The 22,303-nt window shown below is 30.7% G+C and overlaps 1 protein-coding gene across 1 annotated transcript; it reads right to left on the reverse strand.

Moving 5' to 3' along the window:
• Window positions 1-15,416, reverse strand: CAH2 (Carbonic anhydrase 2). The gene is made up of 5 exons (XM_065504804.1): window positions 15,228-15,416; window positions 11,167-11,397; window positions 5,440-5,897; window positions 1,014-1,241; window positions 1-949 (listed from the first exon to the last, which is right to left on the reverse strand). Exons 2-5 carry the CDS (start codon window positions 11,225-11,227, stop codon window positions 722-724), a joined length of 975 nt encoding a protein of 324 aa, XP_065360876.1. The 5' UTR covers window positions 11,228-11,397; window positions 15,228-15,416; the 3' UTR covers window positions 1-721.
• Window positions 15,417-22,303: the final 6,887 nt, after the last annotated feature.

The raw sequence follows: 22,303 nt of genomic DNA on the forward strand, positions 1-22,303 counted from the left end.
AATTCTTGAATAAGATTCTGTTCTGTAAATCGAGTTAATTCCAAAGTTTTGAATTAATTCCTGAATTCTATTTAAATAAAAGTCTTTGAATGAAACTAAAGAACTAATCCATTCCCAACGGATTTATGCAATAGTTAGCATTTTTTAATTCCGAATTAAAATTTTAATAAATAAAGCTCAAATTGAAGCTCTGGTTTTGAATGAGTAATTCAATTTAAATCAAATCTAAATTTTATTTCCCCTGTCACAGTATTCCATTCCGATCGAAAGTGAAATTAATTGCGTATTTTACATCATTAGAAAAAATAAAAACTGATAGTTTTTTTTGGAAATAATCAGAAAAACAGAAATATTAAATCTTTTTGGGAATTAACAAATCAAACGAAATCAGAAGAAGCAAAAATGAAATCGAACAGAATTGAAATTATTCCGATCAAAATGTGTGACTCAATAAATTTGATCTATCTAGTTAATTTGTAAAATATTGAATTTAGGTGGAACTAATATGAATTTTTTCTGCATTTAACTTAGATATTTTTATTTCAATAGTTTTCTATATTAATATAAATTCGCTGTTGCAGCACCTTATAAAATACTATGAATAATTTTGTAAACCTGTGTTGTTATTGATGTAATTAATACTCGTAATATACAACTAATTTAATATCTAACTATTTACTAAATAAAAACTATACTAAATATGGCTTAAAATAAATTAATATTAATGAAAATGTGAGTTTAAATTAAAAAATGCTATTAAAATACTTAAACAGCCAACAGAAATTTTAAATAAAGTTCTTGAAGCGTCATTGGCTAAATTGGCGGGCATTCTTTCATCTTGCTGAGGCACCGCCCTGTAAACTTTGCGATTGTTTAAGGGTTGTACTGGGCGGAAATTGTGGGTTAAGGAGGAACCATCAAATGTTTTCAAATAACGGAAACGTTCAATCTAAAATTAATAGCAATTTAATTAGGAATGATGTAAGTTACATTAATGAATATTTAAAACTTACCACTTCTTCGGAGATACCTATGGGATTTATAAAATCAATCCAAATAACATCTTCACTGCAGGGTGGTGTGGTCAATGAGCCTATATATGAGTAATATCTACTCAAATCGTCTGTTAAGAAACTAAACAAGTCCATGGGTTGTGTTAATGTTACATTTGTATGTGGCTCATGGATGTGCTCTAAATGTGAAGTGAACTGATCATACTCCATGTTGGTGTAATTGCCAATCTAAATAAAGGAAATTAAAATCAAATTAAATTCATAGTAAAAAATAATATTGATTTATAATAGTTTTTCATGAAATTTTAACAACATCATGAATTTTATAATTAATTAGTAGTTATTGATTTGCTTTTGTAGTACAAAGTGTTTAAGGCCAAGAAAATAGTTTACAATTAGTTGGAATAATAATAAAATATGTATATGAATGAACATGAAATTAACTTATATTAATTGTTAATACTCGTAATTAGAGGTTTTGTAAAACCTGCCACAATATTTAAAAAATGGGAGTAGACCAATTGCATTGTAGTAAGAGATTGAGTATTAAGTCTGAATCATCTATGGAAAATATAATCAACGTGAATCTATGCTAGTCGGTAAATCTGATCTGGCTTTCTGCTTTTTAGAATGAAAAGCCAGTTTATTGGGATTGCACTCGCTCGTCGTATTTGACAATCACTTGATATCTGTCATTTATTCTCACTTAGTTATTGAACATTATAGTGTAAACAAAGTTTTTTTTGCTTCGAAAATCGAGAATCGTCATATGCGGGAAGTTTTGCTTTACTTCTTAAATTTAAAAAAAAAAACAAGTAAGAGAGCTATATTCGGCTGTGCCGAATCTTATATACCCTTCACCAAATTATACTTCAAAATAAAAATTTTAAATATTTTTAGGTAAACAAAATTAAAAAAAAACAAGTAAGAAAGTATGGTCAAGCTCGACCATATAATACCCTACACTAAGTAAAAGAGCAAAAAAAATGTTTCTTTTAAAATTTCAATAATTTATATTTTTGAGTGATTTTCGGAAGCGGCCTTATATGGGAGCTATGACCAATTATGGACCGATCGTAACAAAATTTGGTGACATGAATTTTTTGTATATAAAACTTATTTGGAGCGGAATTTGTGGAGATACATATATAAATTAAACATTTATGACCGATAAATTCCAATTTCAGAAGGACATTTGAATGGGGGCTAGGTGAAATAATGGACCGATTTCAACCAGTTTCAATAGGCTTGGTCCTTGAGCTGAAAAACTAATATGTATCAAATTTCAAACAAACACCTGCATAAACGCATAATACCCTCCACACTATGGTGGTGTAGGGTATAAAAACTGCAAGTTTTTTAATTTTTTGGAAAAAAAAATTTTCGAATTGTTTTTTAAATTTAATTTTTTTTTTAAATTTAAAATTTTTTTTTTTTAATTTTTTTTTGTTTTTAAATTTTTTTTTAATTTTTACCGAAAAAAACTCTTGGTGAAAAAAATCGGGTTAAAAAATATTTTTTCCGATTTTGATCCATTGTAGGTCCAACTTACTATGGTCTTATATATGTACGTCGTTGCAAAGGTCATTGAAATATCTATCATTATATATCCATATTGTCTATATTAAGGACTTATTAATTAATCCAGGTATAGGTCAAAAATCGAGGTTGTCCTGTTTTTTCCTTATATCTCAGCCATTTGTGGACCGATTTTCTCGATTTTAAATAGCAACCGAGCTGGAACAATTCGGGAGATATTGATGTAGTCGTGTATGTAAGTTATTTGGGGGCTTCAGAAAGTTGATTTCAACAGACAGACTGACAGACAGACGGACATGGCATAATCGACTCCGCTATCTATAAGGATCCAGAATATATATACTTTATAGGGCCGGAAAATTATATTCTGGAAATTACAAACGGAATGACAAACTTATATATACCCTTCTCACGAAGGTGAAGGGTATAAAAATGCCGCTGAAGCACACCGATTGCTCACCAAAGCGTATGGTGAATGTGTTCCAACGGTTTCAACGTGCGAGAAATGATTTGTGCGGTTCAGAAGTGGTTATTTTAAAACGCAAGACAAAGATCGTCCAGGCCAGCCAAAAATGTTTGAAGACCAGGAATTGGAGGCATTACTCCATGTAGATTATTGTCAAACTCTACAAGAGCTTGCAAAATCATTGGGAGCTACTCAACCAGAATTTTCAAAACGTTTGCGAGCAGCAGGATTCACCAAAAAGCAGGGAAATTTGGTACCATAGGAATTGAAGCTGAGTGACCTTGAAAGAAGATTTTGCATGTCCGAAATAATGCTTGCCGCTATAAAAGAAAATCATTTTTGCACCGAATCATTACTTGTGATGAAAAATGGATCCATTACAATAACCCGAAGCGTAAGAGATCGTATATGAAGCCCGGTCAACCAGCCGAATTGAAACCACAGCCAAATATCCATGGTGGGTTCAAAAGAACTGCTGAAATCTGACCAGACTATCACAGGGAATCTGTACCGAACACAACTGATTCGTTTGAAGCGAGTATTGGCCGAAAAAGGTCCATAATATGTGGCCAAACATGAAAAATTAGTATTACATCATGACAACGTTCGGCAACATGTTGCAATACCTGTTAAAAAGTATTTAGAATGAAGTGGTTGGGAAGTTTTGCCTCACCCGCTTTAAAGTTCAGACCTTGCCCCTTCTGATTGTCCTTTGGAATCTTTCGATTACCTCTTTGCTCATAGAACTCGTGTCTATAATCTATTGATCTATTTCGATATTGCTGACAAACGCTTGCATCCTCTTTTACAATGCAATTGACAATTTCCTTGTGTTATAATCTTGTTTCAACGAACCTAGTTTATCGAACATCAAAACCGTGGACTCATGTTACAATCTTGCGACGTGTATCCCATACTTTTCCTTAATATACCATTTTCTGTATCAACAAGGGCGTTCGCAGATCCAGGGGGGTGAAAAGAGGAATTTCCCCCCAAAACCGAAAAGTTTAAATAAAATAAAGTAAAACAAAAAAAACTATAAATAAATTTTACTTTATTTACCACCCCTCAAGTGGTTGACCTGGATCCGTGTCTGTATAAGGAATAGATCGTCAATGACATTGGTCGCGTCCTCTTGGCATGAAATACTGGAGATCCAAATGGATGGATCCAGACAAAAACCTCGCAGACAGAAACCTGTTCTAGTTGTAGAGCAGACAAACCGGTTCTAGTTAGTTCCTCCGCAACTTTATTACCATGTATATCACCATGATCTGATCCTCACCCACCCCAGCCAAAGACTTGGATTCCTTAATATGAATCTCGAGTATGTTATTCTAAGAGGACGTGTGCCCTGTCATATATGACGGGACATTCTTATCTGTAGGTGTCCTAGAACCAGTCTCTATGCGAGGCAATGATCAGTTTCTTAGAGGAAAGAAAACTGAAATTGGTTGGAGTTGCTCTCATGCTCACACTACTACTCAACTTTAAGGCTTATATGGCCACTTTATAAATGTCATTGGCAACTTTGATGGAAACGGTTTCTGTCTTCGAGTTAAGGTAACTGAAATGTGTTGGAGTTCCTCTCATGCTCACACCATTACTCAACATCAAGGCTTATATGGCCCTTTTATAACTGCCATCAATTTGTAACTTTGATTAGGTTCTCATGGAATCGGCAACGAGTTTTGGTAGCTGCGTTCGTTGACTTGATAGGTTCGTGGACTAGAAGATTGAATCTATCATTTAACGATTACTGTAGCAATTGTTATTATGAGGACAATACATTAAAACATCTACTCCGTATGTACACTGGTCATTCGATGCTTAGGACTATAATACTGGCAGGGAGTTGTTCACGACCTATTTGATACAACGATGTCTCAATCTAGAAACCTCGAAACGTTAATTCGATCAAAGGTGAGCCAAAATGCCATGATTTCCGAATCTTAGCTGAAATTGAATGATCTTTACAGTTGAATGATCAATCGATATCTTGGTCTCAAAAGCAATTGTATTATAAGACGTTTTATCGATCTCTATTGGCCGCCTCAAAACTACGATTTGAATCTTGTAAGGTGTCGGTAAAGAACAATGTAATACATAATGTAAAAACGATCTTAAGATGAATATCGAGAGTATGTATCAGAAATACTTTCGATATTCGATATTCTTTAGAATTCGAATTTTGTGAATTAACTTTATTTTCTCATAACTAACTTACTTGGGACATTTGAAAGTTGGGTTCCAGAGAGACAGACAACTTAATATCGAATAACCTAAATTAAATTTGGAAAGGAATGACAAACTTATTTACACTTCTCATTTCTTAATCACATCTCAGTATTAAAAAGGCTGTTCTTGTATTATTCACCCAAGTTACAAATGCTTAGGAGTATTAATTGAAATATCTCTTACCTCATAGAATGCCGCCAACACCAGAACGCCATCATCTTTTCTAACGGCCTCCTCAAAGCTGTCATATTTAGCATTGCGAAAGACTACATGCAATTCCATGGGATATGCTACATCATTGATGCGATCCTCACTACCAACCGAATTATCTTCGCCCCAATGGAAATGTAACTGTTGAAATTGATAAGTACCTTTACCCTCTAAAGGTCCATCTGATATGGTGGGTATATCTCCCTCAAAATTCAATTTCACCAAAACCGTATGACCATTATTGAAAACAATTGCCTCCACAGGTAATTGGGCAAAATTCTTAAACAACATTTTCGAATAAGTGCGATTGACCACATCAACATCATTGATATTAATAGGACTTTGATGTTTACCCGAACACTGATTATAGTGTTCGCTCCAATGATCAGGTCCCATAGTCCCGAAATAGGTAAATTCCGATTCCGGATGAACTGCAGAAAAGGAAATAATTAAGTTATTTAGATTTTTAATTATGGAAAAATTCTTTTGTAAATAATTTCGCAAAACAACTTTTAATTATGGAAAATATTCTCAAAAACAATTTAAGTATAAACAAAAAATTGTATTGTATATAAAGTTATTTAGATTTATTAGCTATTTGTTGATCGTAATTGATTAAATTAAAATTACATATACACTAATTTAAAGTTTAGATACGACGAGTACGTTTTAAAAATTGCCATAATAATGATAATAATGTTTATAGAGAGACATGTTTTATTTATTATGGGAATATTCATCTAAGCACAAGAATGTGAATTTCTTAATCTTGTGAATAATGCATTTTTATTATTTTTTATTTAACAACAATTAAATGTCATTATTTACTGTGTCTGTAAATTTTTGTAATGATGCATTAACTGTAGGTGCATTTGTTTGTAAGTGATTTCGTTTGGTAATTTTCCCTCATTATAAAATAAATTATCTAATATCATTTCAGTTACAATGGAGTTCATATTTATATTTACAAAAATAAAGTATTTCTAATAGCATGAAATCATGCCATTAGAATAACAAATTGAATTTCTTTAAAATCAAATGAGTTTAAAAAAAAACAAACAAACAAACATTTGTAATGTCCATAACTTCATAAATATTAGTGGAATAAACTATGATCACATTTTTACCATAGTTCACGATCTACATACATATGTACATTAAGATAGCCCGCGTAGAAATGGTACACTTTTTATTTTCAGAGCAAACATTTATTTTTGATACATAACTAGAACCTATTCTATTTTAAAATCTTAATACAATAACCCGTTCGTAAGCGCTTCCTATTGAAGCTCCAAATGGATCTGGTTTGGAATTTTTTTTATCCATTACCCCACTTGGGAGCATTTGGCTTCCACAAAGCATCTCCATCTTATACGAATTGTTGAAGTAGTTGTTTTTCGCGTATTTCCCATGTAGATTGCACTGTCCTTCATAATTATTGGAGTATCGTGCGTCCCGTGTACGATGTTGCCTTTAAATCTATTGTTATTGTTTGTATCAGTTTAAACGGCTGTTGTTCCAACTAAGTAGATGATTGGTCTGCTGTAACGGGTCTTCGGATACATGTATGATGTTGCCAAAGGATTCAATCGATTGTTTTTGAGGACAAGCACTTTAACCACTACACCATGCCGCCACTTTCTGGTTTGGAATACCTTTGACTAAAGATCTTTTATGGTTTTATGCCACATCTGTCTAGTGGAATTCAGTTCTCTTTTAACAAAAGTCATATACATATAACAATTTGTTATATGCTCCGAGCATATAAGAGATTTTGCAACTATTGGTAATGAAATGCTATTTTGAGACCCAAGAGATCTCTTACGGTAGTGTCAAGATTTCAATTGGGACCAGCAGTAGACGGATACAATAAATTTGTTTAGCTATTTTATTTGATGACCCAAAAACAGCAAAAGTTTCTGGTCCTTTGTCAAGAGATTTCGGAACAACACCGGTCCTTCAATTCCTCCTCTTCCTCTGAGTGATTGTATTGTAAACGAAGCAAAAATTTTCTCATTAAATTCATCTCTTCCCGACTGCAATCAATCGGTGCCTGTGATACCTACAGTATATTTTACTATGCCTAAAATATTTTTCAGAAAGAAAGTTCTGTCCGGACCCAACGTGAACAAATCCCTTGGTCCGGATTGTATTGTAAGCGAATATTAAACAAATATTCCGCATCGCTGGCCCGTCCAGGAACCTATTCTACCTTTCATATCAATCTGGGATTTTCCCCATTGTTGGAAGGTTGTCACACTCGACATTTCGAAAGCATTTAAACTTGTTTGGCATAATGAACTAGTTTTGTAATTGATCTCTTTCGGCGTCGGGTAGAATTTTTTCGTTTCCTTCGTGAATGTACTACAAGGGTAATAATATATGGTGTTTGCTCCGTGAACTTCATATTGAACTCTGGCGTCACCAGGGCTCTGTTGTTTCTCCTTACCTTTTTTTAATTATCATGAATGATTTACCAATAACTACTTCAAATACAATTAATTCATCTGACACTAATAAGTATCTGTCACTTATATTCATTTGACCATAGACCAACTATATCTGACATTAAACTCTCAAGAATGAATATGGAATTGAACCGAGTTAATTTCAACACACTCAAAACTCAGTGTTGTATTGAAATAGAAACGTCTTGAGATTTAACCACAATCTATTCTTTGTAAGGGTAACGAAACTTTTAGAGTTTCAGATAATCTACTGATTTTAGGTACGAGAATATAGTGTGACGTCCGTTGGAATATATTTCTCCCCTTCCGACCTTCTTCGTATATACACTAACTTCATTCGTCCAAAAGTGGAATATAATTCTCACATATGCAAGGTCAAGTCAAGAGCTGTTGGACCGGGTTCAAAGAAGGGCGGTTGATCTTATAAGGGATGAAACTGTTACCCGGTTTATCGAAACTTAAGAACATCGTCGAAATGTGAGCAGCTTATCCTTATTTTACATATATTATGACGGTTGCTGTTCAGCATACATAAGTAGTTTCATACCTAATACGCGCACTTTCATTCGGAGAACACGACTATCACGAAGATCGCACCCATTTGCTACAAATTTGACTATCGATCGCAAGACACATTATATGTGGAATCCACTATATGTTTAAAATACTAAGGATAATTCGTAATGAAAAATCGGGGATCACAGATTATCCAATCATTTCCCATTAGGGCCACTATTTATCGACTTATAGCCAGGTTTATGCTTCAGTTTATTTTAATTTTTCTACTAGGGGTTACTACTTACTATAAAGGAGTTTTTGCAAACACCTAGACAAAAAAACATGCTCTAACTCAGCAAAAACTTGTTAATGACATGTATTTACTAAAAAAGGTTGGAAAGAATTAATTCTTTATTAAATTTTTTAAATCAAAATAAATAGGCTTAGTTCTTGAGTACTTCAAACCTATTGAGTTCATTCTTTATAGAATTAATTCATTACTAAAATATGTTCATTCAATTTGGGTTAGATTCGAATTAACAAAAATGTAATCATTCAAAAGTTGAATGAATTTTATTACGACTTAATTCCATTTTGAATTAATTCTTCAATGAAGGAATTCTATTCAAATAAAAGTTCGAAAGAATGAGTTCTGTATAAAATTTTATAAATCAAAATAAATTTTTTCTATAGCTATTTTATTAAATAATTCATAGGCTTAGTTCTTCTTCTTCATTCTTTATATAATTAATTCGTTACTAAAAATATTTTCATTCAATTTGAATTAGATTTGATTTAACAAAAATGTAAACATTCAAAGATTGAATGAATTTAATTGTGAATTAATTCATCAATGAATGAATTCTATTCAAATGAAAGTCTTAGGATGAAGCTAAATAATGTTTTTATGGAATGAATGGCTGATATTTTTATTTTAGAAAACAAACACAATCTGCGAAGCGTTTTGCGTCTGCAGTTACACCCAGAGTCTCTGGCGGGAATCGAACCCGCAACCCTCAGATTAATAGTTCAGCACACTATCGACTGGTCTATTGGTCAATTTAAGCTTAAATTGAATTAATTAATACGAATCTCTGTTCATAGGTTTAATTCTGTAGTACTTCAATCGTATTGAATTCATTATTTATATAATGAATTCCTTATTGACTGATTCAATTTAATTTTATTACACACATTTTTTTCAATTCATTTTGTAATTCATTCAATTCGGATTAGATTTGAAATTTAAACCTTCGAAGGTTGAATGAATGTTTATATGAATTAACTCAACAATGAATAAATTATACTCAACTAAAAGCATTTGAATGAAGCTAAAGAATTTGTTTTGTTGGGAATGTTTTTAGGAAATTAATTAATTCGAAGCTCTTTTACAGAAAAACATACTTTTCAGTGACCACTGCATACCGTTTGCATTACTTAGAAGTAATCGAATAATGATTTATTTATTATCTGTTACATAAATGCTAATTATACCCTTCACCTTCGTGAGAAGGGTATATATAGGTTTGTCATTCCGTTTGTAATTTGCACAATATAATTTTCCGATGCTACAAAGTATATATATTCTGGATCCTTCTAGATAGCGGAGTCGATTAAGCCATGTCCGTCTGTCTGTTGAAATCAATTTTCTGTAGACCAGGGATATCTTCGGGATCCAAATCTTCAATAATTCTGTCTGACATGCTTTCGTGAAGTTTCCTATTTAAAATCAGCAAAATTGGTCCACAAATGGCTGAGATATGAGGAAAAAACAAGGACAACCTCGATTTTTGACCTATATCTGGATTACTAAGTCATTAATATAGACAATATGGATATCTAATGATAGATATTTCAATGACCTTTGCAACGACGTATATAAAAATATTAAAAACAAAATTTTTTTTAAAAATTTAAAAAAAATAATTTTAAAAATTTGAAATAACAATTCGAAAATTTTTTTTCCCAAAATTAAAAAAAACTACTTTGGAAAAAAATATAAATTTTGTTTACCTAAAAATAGTTAAAAATTGTATTTTGAAGTATAATTTGGTGAAGGGCATATAAGATTCGGCACAGCCGAATATAGCTCTCTTACTTGTTTTCGAGTTATTTTCTCTTCTTTCGGTAGGCTTCTAATGATCGAGTTATTAAACTCATTACTTGTAACTGGTTTTAGTGATATTAATGTAAAGACTTATTTGTACGCGTTTGAGGTAAATACTTGCGTCTCATTACTTGGTAATGAAAGTTTTTGCTGGAAATATTAATATAATTCAGTTATATCGGAAATTGGTACTTTCGGGTAACGATGAATATTAGGATCGGGTTGGTTACGATCGGACTCTAGAAAATATGTTTAAAATGTGATCACTTCAACTTTTTACTAAAATAAATAAAATCTTAACTCAAAATTGATTTTTGTTATTGTTCAAAATGTGACAATATAAAAATTTAACACTTTTTTGACTACTAGTTTGTAAACCATAAATACACTGTGCAAACATGTGAAATTTTATGTACATGTCCGTTTCTAAAATTTTATTTTTTATTATTTAACACCAAAAACTACTAAAAACTATTTAAACAAATACTCAAAATAAAAGTAAGTTGTACATACGATGTGTGTTTGTATTATTTACATCCGCATTTACATAAATATTCATGATTTAATACGAAATTCATATAGAAATTTAATAAATGAAATTATTTTTTTTTGCTTTTCTGTACTTACCGCAACTAATCAAAGCGGCCAAAATTATTGTTGACAATTTTAACTGTATTATTTTTGTCATTTTTGTTGTATTTGAAATAAAATTAAGTTTTAATTTAATTTTAACACAATTGTTCAAATCAATTAGTTCAAATTAGCGTTCTATTTTCAACACGCTAGATGTTATGTTTTATACAAATTTATTTGTTTCCGAATATTTTGAAATTATTCAAGTAATGGTTATTTGTTTAGCTAAAAATTAAATAAAAACGTTTTTTAGTTTATAATAAATATTTATTTTATATTTTGTTTAATTGCAAAATACACAATAGACAATGTGAATGAATGAATGTATTGTTTGAAAAGCCATCCATCAATCTAATGGTTCATACACAATTGATTATTTCCTAACGTGACCAACTAGTTTCGTTTTCTTTTTTTATTAATCGAATGTTTGCGTTTTAAAACTATTTTAATTTGTTTACCAAATATATTTAAAGGAAATTATACTTCTATTAAATTAAGCTGGTTGGTTAATTTAAATTTAAAGAAATATTGTTTTTACAAAATTTCAGTTGTCATGAATTCAAGTTTTGTGTCATAAGTTTGTAATAAACTAACCAGCAGTTGTCAGTCATACACCCAGACTGACAACTGCTGGATTTATAATATATGACGTATCTTTTGAATGCGATTTTTGTTTTTAATAACTTAAATGTCATTTTGAAGGGTACATATTGACAAGGAAAAAAGTTTGAAGACCAAGAATTGGAGGCATTACACCATGAAGATTGTTGCCAAACTCATCAATAGCTTGGAAGCTAATCAAGCAGCAATTTCAAAACGTCATCCAAAAGCGGGCAAATATTGTTGTACCTAACGAATTGAATACGAGAGAACTTGAAAGACGATTTGATGTTTGTCCGAAATGATAATGATGTTTGAACGCTATAAATGAAAATCATTTTTGCACCGAATCATTATTTGCAATGAAAAATGGATCTATTACAATAATCCGAAGAGTAAGCGATCGTATGTATCGACACCATAGCCAAATATTCATGGTGCTAAGGTAATAATACTCTGTATTTTGTATATCTCTTACAGCTTAGGAGATATTCGCATTTCAAAATTAAATTTTAAAATTTTTTACCCACCCTACTGCCGTTTCTTTTATAACAGGGAATCCAAATATCAAGAATAAAAATTAATTTGAAAACTTGTAATCAGTAATCCCGTAATTCCCAAAAAAAGTTTTGAAAAATCCCAAAAATTGAATTCTTATAGTTTTTTGGCTATAATATCCATACCAGAAGCAGGGTTATCGGAACCCTTTACAAAATATTTAAAAACATATTTGATCATCTAAAATGGTTTACTATATTCTGATATCGAATATGCGATTTGAGAATTTTTGCCCTAAAGTAGAATTTTACATAAAAAATAGGAGTTTTTTGGATGGATATGGTGCCCCCGGTATTAAAAATTTTTAAATTTTTTTTATTTTTTTTTTATTTTATTTAATGTAAAGTTAGCTTTTCAAAAAGTAAAAATTCCTCATACATCTTCTTAGAATTTTTTTAGATAATTTAAAAAGAAAAAAAGTTCTTTTTTCCCAAAAATCTAGCAAAAAATCGTTTTTTTTTTCATTTAAATGCATATAACCTTGGACTCAGTCATGATTATTAAACAATTATTTTTTTAATTCGACACCTACATTTGTTGTTAGTTCAATAAAGGAAAAATGGAGAAAATCGGGAAATATTTGGATCCGCGGTTATTAAAAAAACTGGAGTAGGGTGGGTAAAAATTTAATTTTCAAATGCGACACTTGTTGCAATAACTGTTAAAAAGTATTTAGAATGAAGTGGTTGGAAAGTTTTACCACACCCGCTTTATAGTCTAGACCTTGTCCTGTCCGACTACTATTTGTTTCGATCGATGCAGAACGCTCTCTCTGGGATACGCTTCACTTTCGAACAGAGTATCCGATATTGGCTTGATTCGTTCGCGGACTGAAAGGATGAGCAATTCTTTTGGCTCGGAATCCATATGTTGCCAGAAAAGCTAGCCAATATGTTGAATATATTTATATTGTACAAATCTTTCAAAATAAAAGCAAACAATTTTAAAAAATCTCGCATTTTTAAGTCATACACCCAATAATTTTACTTTATTATACCCTTCATCTTTACTTTACATACACGATTCAAACATCAATATCTCCGGAATTCTTCCGGCTCGGTTGCTATTTAAAATCGAGAAAATCGGTCCACAAATGGCTGAGGTATAAGGATAAAACCATGACAACCTCGATTTTTTACCTATATCTGGATTACTAAGTAATTAATATAGACAATATGGATATCTAATGATAGATATTTCATAGTCCTTTGCAATGACGTATATAAGACTAGGGTGGCCCTTAATAAACGAAAGTTGGATTTTGGCCATTCTCACCCTCCAGTTTGGTGAACATTAATAAACAAATCATCCTGGAAAAATTTTAGGTAAATCGGTTGGGGTTAAGACGTGTTTTATTTTTTTGTTCATACCTAAGAATAGGTTAACGGTATCCTACGAAGACAAAACCTCATATACAAGTAAATATGGACATATTTTAAGTAAAAATTAACTTTTATTTTAATATTTATCAAAATATGTTAATTTTGTTCCTACCTTTCTTGTTCTAGTTGCCTGAGACACGTTAATGGCCTGGAGAATTTTTAATAACTTTAACATTTTTTGACCAATTTCTGTTTTTTATGTCTCATTAGAACAACAATTACGTACACATTTCTATTCTATTAAATTAAATTGGAAAAGTAATTCTTTAATGGCAAAATTTTTACAAAAACTGAAAAAATTAATTTTTTCCCCTTGTAAATGCATCTCAAAACTTCAGAAGGCTTGCGGCACGTCTTAACCCCAACCGATTTACCTACAATTTTTCCAGGATGATTTGTTTACCAATGTTCACCAAACTGGAGGGTGAGAATGGCCAAAATCCAACTTTCGTTTATTAAGGGCCACCCTAATATAAGACCATAGTATGTTGGACCTACAATGGATGAAGATCGGAAAAATATTTTTTAACCCGAATTGTTTTTTCACCAAAAGTTTTTTTCGCTAAATATTAAAGAAGAAAAACAAAAAAAATTTTTTTTTTTAAATTTAAAAAATTATTTTTTTTAAATTTAAAAAATTATTTTTTTTTTAAATTTAAAAAAAACAATTCGAAAAAAAATTTTAAAATTTTTATTTTGAAGTATAATTTGGTGAAGGGTATATAAGATTCGGCACATCTGAATATAGCTCTCTTACTTGTTTTTTATTATTTATTTCAGGGAGCTTTGATATTTTTACAAATAAAGCTTGAGTGTCTGTAATTCTCAATCACTCTATGGCTTTATTTGTATAATATCTTTAGTTTTTCTAAAGCCTTTTGGGAAAAGGTTTCCTCATGATCTGGCCTAAGCAACCAGTGAAATGCGTATAGGAACTAGCTTATCCCGCAACAATAAATTCAGTGAATTTATCAATAAAATTGGGAATTTAGCATAAAAACAATTTTACTAAAACATTAATTTTGTATTCCCGAATAACCTTTTAACGAAACATATTTTCAATTTTTAGAATTGATGTGTTGGAAAAGTTATTTAAAAGTTTAATTTTAAAATAAAGTTGACTTAAACAAAAATTAACTTTAAAATTTCTTTTGTGGTTAGGCTGAAGGTTTTTTTTATTTAATTTTTAAGACACTTACTCGCTGTGCATATGTACTTAAATTGTTGCCTACGAGTATTACCACATATTTTCTCCAAATTTATAACTTTTGTACTTTCACTTTCTATGTTTAAAACAAAAATAGTTGGTCACACTAAATTATGTTGAAATACATTAAGCAAACAAAAAAAAAAAAATATTTGTATTTAAATACACAAAATTGTACACAACACTTAAAAATTCTAGCAATTTATGAATGAAATAACAAAATGCATGTATAATTATAATTCTAAAGAAATTTTGTTATTAAATTTTTTAGATTTTAAAACATATTTATGTAGAAAGTATTTAAATACCAGGAATTTTTTTAAACTCTCTGAAGATTTTTTAAAATTTTCACTTTTTTATACTTTTATATTTAATTTTTTGTAATTTAAAATTTTATAAAACCTTTATTTTATCAGGTTTTTTAATTTTCTTATTTTTTTAATCAAATAAAGATTTTTTGTTAAAAAATATTTGTAAAATTCCTTAAATGATCACAAATATGTCTATCGAACATTTAAGCGTTTATAAAAATGGCACGTTCGTATTTAAGCTCTATTTTATACGGAATAAATGCTTAAGTTCGGTTTTAGTACTTTTTTGCTACGATTTTTTTTTTTGTTCAACAATTTTCAATCCAACAAACACAACCAACCAACGACGATTTGGTCGGCGGAAAACCACCGAAAAAATTTATTATTATTTTGTTTTGTATTAGTTTTTTTTACACTTCGCACTTCTCACTGATAGACCTATACACTCATAGACGACACCTATTCCAAACGAAAGACAGTTAGAAAGAGAGGTAGAGAATGTAAATAAGAGTAGTTTTGTAACCAACCGACCAACAACAACTACATACATGCCAACATTCAATAACTCATATAAAAACAAAAAAAAAAAACAACAAAGCATAACAATTGTCATCACTCAATCAGTCCGTTTGTCATCATCGGGTTTTTAATTCTTCATTCATTTATTTTATACGACTCGAAGACGAGATGTGAATAAAAGAAAAATAAACTGAAAATCTTTTGTTTGATTGCTGATGATTTACGATAATAGTGGTGTGACCACCTGAGATGTTGGTACCTATTTACTAAAATTTACAGAACTTACTAGGGTTCACCTGCGTACAATATGAAAACTGTGTCAAGTGACTTAACCCTAGATTAGTAAACAAATTTCAAAATCCAAAATTTTTATAATTATACCCTACACCACCATAGTTGGGAATGTATATTGGGTTAGATTGTATACCAATCCGATCAGGATCACTTTCTGAGTCGATTAAGCAATGTCCGTCCGTCTGACCGTCCGTAAACCTTGTAATCAAACTATAGGTCGTCGCAATTTCAAACATAATTTCACAAAATTTGGTGCAATAGAAAACTAATGCCCCAAGGACAAAGTCTATATAATTTGGTTATAATCAGTTCTCCTAGCTCCATACGTTGGCCCTATCTGAAAATAGTTAAGCTCTTATAACTATCTTAGCTATATAGTTATTAAAACCAAATGCAGCACAAATAAGTTTTATATAAGCCAAACTCGCACCATAAAATTTTCAGACGATCGGTTTATAATTAGCCATAGCTCCCATATAAGGCCCACTTCCGAAAATCACTTTAACGAGTAGTCAATAAAATTCAACAAAAATAAGTTTCATATATGGGGGATTTCATGTCAAGTGAACCAACTTTTGAAATCGATGTCTTCCGATCGGGATGAAATTTGCACCAAGGTTAGCTCTATTGGATAGTAACTCAGACACAATTTTTCAACAACATCGGTCGAGAACTCTCTGAGTTATAGGGGGTAAAATTTTGACAATTTGGTCAAACAGGGGTTTTTTCTTATCCATGTAACTTATTACCTATTGTTCTTAGCAAAATGTGTTCCAAATAGTATAGATAGCTATTTCTTCGATCTTTCGAAAAAAAATATTTAAAAAAAAAAAAAAAAAATTTTTAATATTTTTTTTCCGAAATCAAAAACTTTTTTGACTTTTTTTTAAAATACGCTATTTTTTTTTTTTTTTTTTTTTTTTTTCTTAAAATAAAGTTTAGATATTTTCCTTGAACACCTACTTGGTCGCTTAGTGGGATGCGAGTGGGATATCTATCAAAATAAATATTTTGTAACTCAAAACATAAAATTTTTGACTTTTTTTGCAAAATCAAAAACTTTGTTGACTTTTTTTTTTCAAAATGGACCCTTTTTTAATCTTTTTTTTTAGGTCAAACAAAAGCTTAGATATTATCCTTGAAGACCCTTTTGGTCGCTTAGTGGGATGCGAGTGGGATATCTATCAAAATAAATATTTTTTAACTCAAGACTTACAATTTTTGACTTTTTTTTTTGCAAATACGATTTTTTTTCCAAATGGGCCCTTTTTTTAAAATTTTTTTTGTAGTCAAAAGAAAGCTTAGGTCCATTCCTTTAAGATATTTTTAGTCCCTTAGTGGGATGCGAGTAGGATATCTATCAAAATAAATATTTTGTAACGCAAGACATACAATTTTTTAATTTTTTTTTGCAAAATCAAAATTTTTTTCCAATATGGGCCCTTTTTTAATTTTTTTTTTTTGCTCAAAAGAAAGCCTAGGTCCATTCCTTTAAGATATTTTTAGTCCCTTAGTGGGATGCGAGTGGGATATCTATCAAAATAAATATTTTGTAACGCAAGACATACAATTTTTTAATTTTTTTTTGCAAAATCGAAATTTTTTTCCAATATGGGACTTTTTTTTAAAAATTTTTTTTGCTCAAAAGAAAGCTTAGGTCTTTTCCTTTAAGACCTATTTTGTCACTTAGGAAGATGTGAGTAGGATATCTATTAAAATAAAAATGTTGTAACTCAAGACATTCAATTATTGACTTTTTTTTTGCAAATTCGAATTTTTTTTCAAAATGGGCCCTTTTTTAAAAATTTTTTTTTAGTCAAAAGAAAGCTTAGGTCCATTCCTTTAAGATATTTTAGGTCCCTTAGTGGGATACGAGTGGGATATCTATCAAAATAAATATTTTGTAACTCAAGATATACAATTTTTGATTTTTTGGCAAAATCAAAAACTTTTTTGACTTTTTTTTAAAATGGGCCTTTTTTGTAATTTTTTTTTTTTGCTATAAAGAAAGCTTAGGCCTATTCCTTTAAGATGGTTTTGATCGCTTAGTGGGATGCGAGTGGGATATATATCAAAATAAATGTTTTGTAACTCAAGACATACAATTTTTGTGTTAAAACATTTATTTTGATAGATATCCCACTCGCATCCCACTAAGGGACTAAAAATATCTTAAAGGAATGGACCTAGGCTTTCTTTTGAGCAAAAAAAAAAATTAAAAAAGGGCCCATATTGGAAAAAAATTTTGATTTTGCAAAAAAAAATTAAAAAATTGTATGTCTTGCGTTACAAAATATTTATTTTGATAGATATCCTACTCGCATCCCACTAAGGGACTAAAAATATCTTAAAGGAATGGACCTAAGCTTTCTTTTGACTACAAAAAAAATTTTAAAAAAGGGCCCATTTGGAAAAAAAATCGTATTTGCAAAAAAAAAAGTCAAAAATTGTAAGTCTTGAGTTAAAAAATATTTATTTTGATAGATATCCCACTCGCATCCCACTAAGCGACCAAAAGGGTCTTCAAGGATAATATCTAAGCTTTTGTTTGACCTAAAAAAAAAGATTAAAAAAGGGTCCATTTTGAAAAAAAAAGTCAACAAAGTTTTTGATTTTGCAAAAAAAGTCAAAAATTTTATGTTTTGAGTTACAAAATATTTATTTTGATAGATATCCCACTCGCATCCCACTAAGCGACCAAGTAGGTGTTCAAGGAAAATATCTAAACTTTATTTTAAGAAAAAAAAAAAAAAAAAAAAAATAGCGTATTTTAAAAAAAAGTCAAAAAAGTTTTTGATTTCGGAAAAAAAATATTAAAAATTTTTTATTTTTTTTTTTAAATATTTTTTTTCGAAAGATCGAAGAAATAGCTATCTATACTATTTGGAACACATTTTGCTAAGAACAATAGGTAATAAGTTACATGGATAAGAAAAAACCCCTGTTTGACCAAATTGTCAAAATTTTACCCCCTATAACTCAGAGAGTTCTCGACCGATGTTGTTGAAAAATTGTGTCTGAGTTACTATCCAATAGAGCTAACCTTGGTGCAAATTTCATCCCGATCGGAAGACATCGATTTCAAAAGTTGGTTCACTTGACATGAAATCCCCCATATACAAAAGATATGCCATTTAATTTTAATTTAATTTAATGGCGATTGGTCCATAATTAGTCATAGCTCCCATATAAATCATAATAGAAAACTGTTTATTATCATCTTCTCGGTGTTTTTTTTTTAACTTCTTCAGGTGGCCCTTACATCGCACTTCTGCTCCTAAGGTCTAATTAAAATAGTTTGCGAAACTTTACCATAACAAATCAATTTCATCAAATTGATATTTTTAATTTGTACACAGAGAAAACAGATTCGTGATAGCAACAGAGTTTGTTGCCAATCGAATGATTCGGTTACACACATAGAATTTTTCGGTCCTATTAACAGAAAGTCAGTTGATAAAGAAGAATTTCGGTTGACGCTACCTAAATTTTGTTCCTCCTTCCAAAATGTTGTAGCCACAACTGTAAAATTCGGTCACTAAAGTAGAATCATTCGATTGGCAACAAATTCGGTTGCAATCACGAATCTGTTTTCTCTGTGTATACCCACTAGAGTATCCAAAACCGAAACCGATCAACCGGTTTTTTCATATTTGTAAACTCGACCGTTTTCGTATTTCTTTAACTTTTCGGTTTTTTGAGAAACCGGTTTTTGTAAGACGGTTAATCGGTTTTAATGAAATACATATATTTTCTAAAGCTATTTAAACATATTGTTACGTTTTAACCTTTTCAAAACGCTGGTTTATTTCCTTTAAATAAACCGGATACTTTTGATTGCAAATAAAAGCCGTTTAGTAGTTTGAAAATTGTAACAACTCTTTATTTCTTTAAAATGTACAACAACAGAATTAAATAGCCACTCAATGTTTTTATACACGTTTATAAATTCTCAGAATTACAGACACAATTTATAATGTACACGAATTTACTTGAAAAACACAACACACTTTAAGGCACTTAGATGATGTTTATTCGAAAAGCGTCTCTGATAAACTCACTAACGACTGCAACCTCTGCTACTATTTATTACACTGCCCTCTGCACTCTAGATTTCTCTTTAACTATCTAGAGGTTTCTAATACATACGCCATCTGTGGTGTACTTTCTACAATGTTCTTTAACTGAATATTCGAAATCGAATACAGCGTTGCCAACTTACGATCAAATCAACTGAAAGCTTTTATTTAATAATGCCCACAGATATTTTACAGTTTTACAGCACTGTTATTTGAAAGCATTATGCTACTTTTAAATCAGCCGTTAAAATCGTTATATTTGAATTCAAGTACAATTTCGTAACAATATTTTTGAAAGAATTTTTAAAAATATTGTTTTATTTTATAGAAAATTTTTGCATTTCACAATATTTCGTAAAAGTTAACCGGTTTTTTTAAAGACAAAAATTAAAACTGTTTTTTTCAAAAACATACTTTTTCGGTTAAACCGGAAACCGGGTTTTTGGACACTCTAATACCCACCACAAATAAGATGGGGGGTATATATATTGAGTTTAAAATTCCCTTTCTAACATCGAAATATTGGTCATAGAACCAAAAAGTATATATGTATATTATGGGTCCTTGTAAAATTCTAAGACGATCTAGCTACGTCCGTCCGTCTGTCTGTCTGTTGTTGGTACGATAGGGCCTGGAGCGAAAGACATAGGACGATGAAATTTTCCCCAAATATTCTTCGTTGATCAGAAATGGGCAAAATCGGTGAAGTAAATTCAGAGTTATTGATCAAAATATAAGACAACGATCAAAAAAGTTGTTATTTTTCAAAAATGTTTTCCTGTTGCTTTGCTGAAAACTACAAGAATCGGTCCAATTTTTCTCGCGGTCCCCATATAAATTTCTTCCCGGAATAAGGCTCTTTGATATATAAATGTCCACACAATAAGTTCATAGGTAAAATGAAATCACATAACTAAATTGTTTGGATCGATACATATTTCCACAGAGAAAACAGATTCGTGATAGCAACCGAATTTGTTGGCAATCGAATGATTCTACTTTAGTGACCTAATTTTACAGTTGTGGCTACAACATTTTGGAAGGGGGAAGAAAAGTTAGGTAGCGTCAACCGAAATTCTTCTTTATCAACTGACTTTCTGTTAATAGGACCGAAAAATTCTATGTGTGTAACCGAATCATTCGATTGGCAACATATTCGGTTGCTATCACGAATCTATTTTCTCTGTGTGACCATAGTCAACTTTCTTAAATCACATAAATACGCATAAATCTTTTACAAATAACGCTATTAGGTTTAAATTCAACATAAATATTCTTAATATATTGGGTGTATGACTTAAAAATGAGGGATTTTTAAATTTTTTAGCTTTTATTTTGAAACATTTGTATTATATAAATTTATACAAAGATTGGCCATTGTTAGCTATGACTATTTCCCATCTTTCTGGCATCATATGGATTCCGAAACATATAGTAGTCGGACGCGGCTAGATCTGGACTACAGGCAAAACTTTCCAACATGTGGTATAGCGTTGTCATGATGTAATATTAAGGTTTCATGTCTGGTCGCATATTCTGGGCGTTTTTCGGCCAATGCTCGCTTCAAACAAATCAGTTGCGTTCGGTAAAGGTTCATTGTGATGGTCTGGGCTGATTTCAGCAGCTCATAACATATATAGAACCTTTTTGCTCCCACCAAATACAGAGAATTACATTAGCGTCATGGATATTTGGCTTTGCTGTCTATTCGGGCTTAACATACGATCTCTTAAGCTTCGGGTTATTGTAATGGATCCATTTTTCTTCGCAAGTAATGATTCGGTGCAAAAATGATTTTCTTTTATAGCGTAATCATCATTTCGGACATGCAATTCAAGTTCTCAAGGCATCAATTCGTATGGTACACAATTTCCGTGCATTTGGATGAATCCTGGTGCTCGCAAACTTTTTGAAATTGCTGATTGAGAGTTTTAATGATTTTGCAGGCTCTTGTTGAGTTTTACAATAATCTTCAGGGAGTAATACCTCCAATTCTTGTTCTTCAAACTTTTTTGGCTGGCCTGGTCGATCTTTGTCTTTCGTGTTAAAATCACTACATTCAAATTCAAATTAAAAAAGTTAAGCAAAACTTCCCGAATATGACGCTCTGTTGGAACAAAATTCGACATTTTCCGAAGAAAAAAAAATTTGTTGTTTATAATATATGTAAGTTATTAAAAA

The sequence above is a fragment of the Calliphora vicina genome, chromosome 3 (genome assembly GCF_958450345.1).
Source record: "Calliphora vicina chromosome 3, idCalVici1.1, whole genome shotgun sequence".
NCBI lineage: Eukaryota > Metazoa > Arthropoda > Insecta > Diptera > Calliphoridae > Calliphora > Calliphora vicina.

Coding starts and splice junctions, on each gene's coding strand:
- CAH2 (XM_065504804.1), bottom strand. CDS start 11,227: ATGACAAAAATAATACAGTTAAAATTGTCAACAATAATTTTGGCCGCT. Junction 5,898..11,166: donor GGCCGCTTTGATTAGTTGCG/GTAAGTACAGAA, acceptor CCTTTTCTGCAG/TTCATCCGGAATCGGAATTT. Junction 1,242..5,439: donor TGTTGGCGGCATTCTATGAG/GTAAGAGATATT, acceptor TCCTTTATTTAG/ATTGGCAATTACACCAACAT.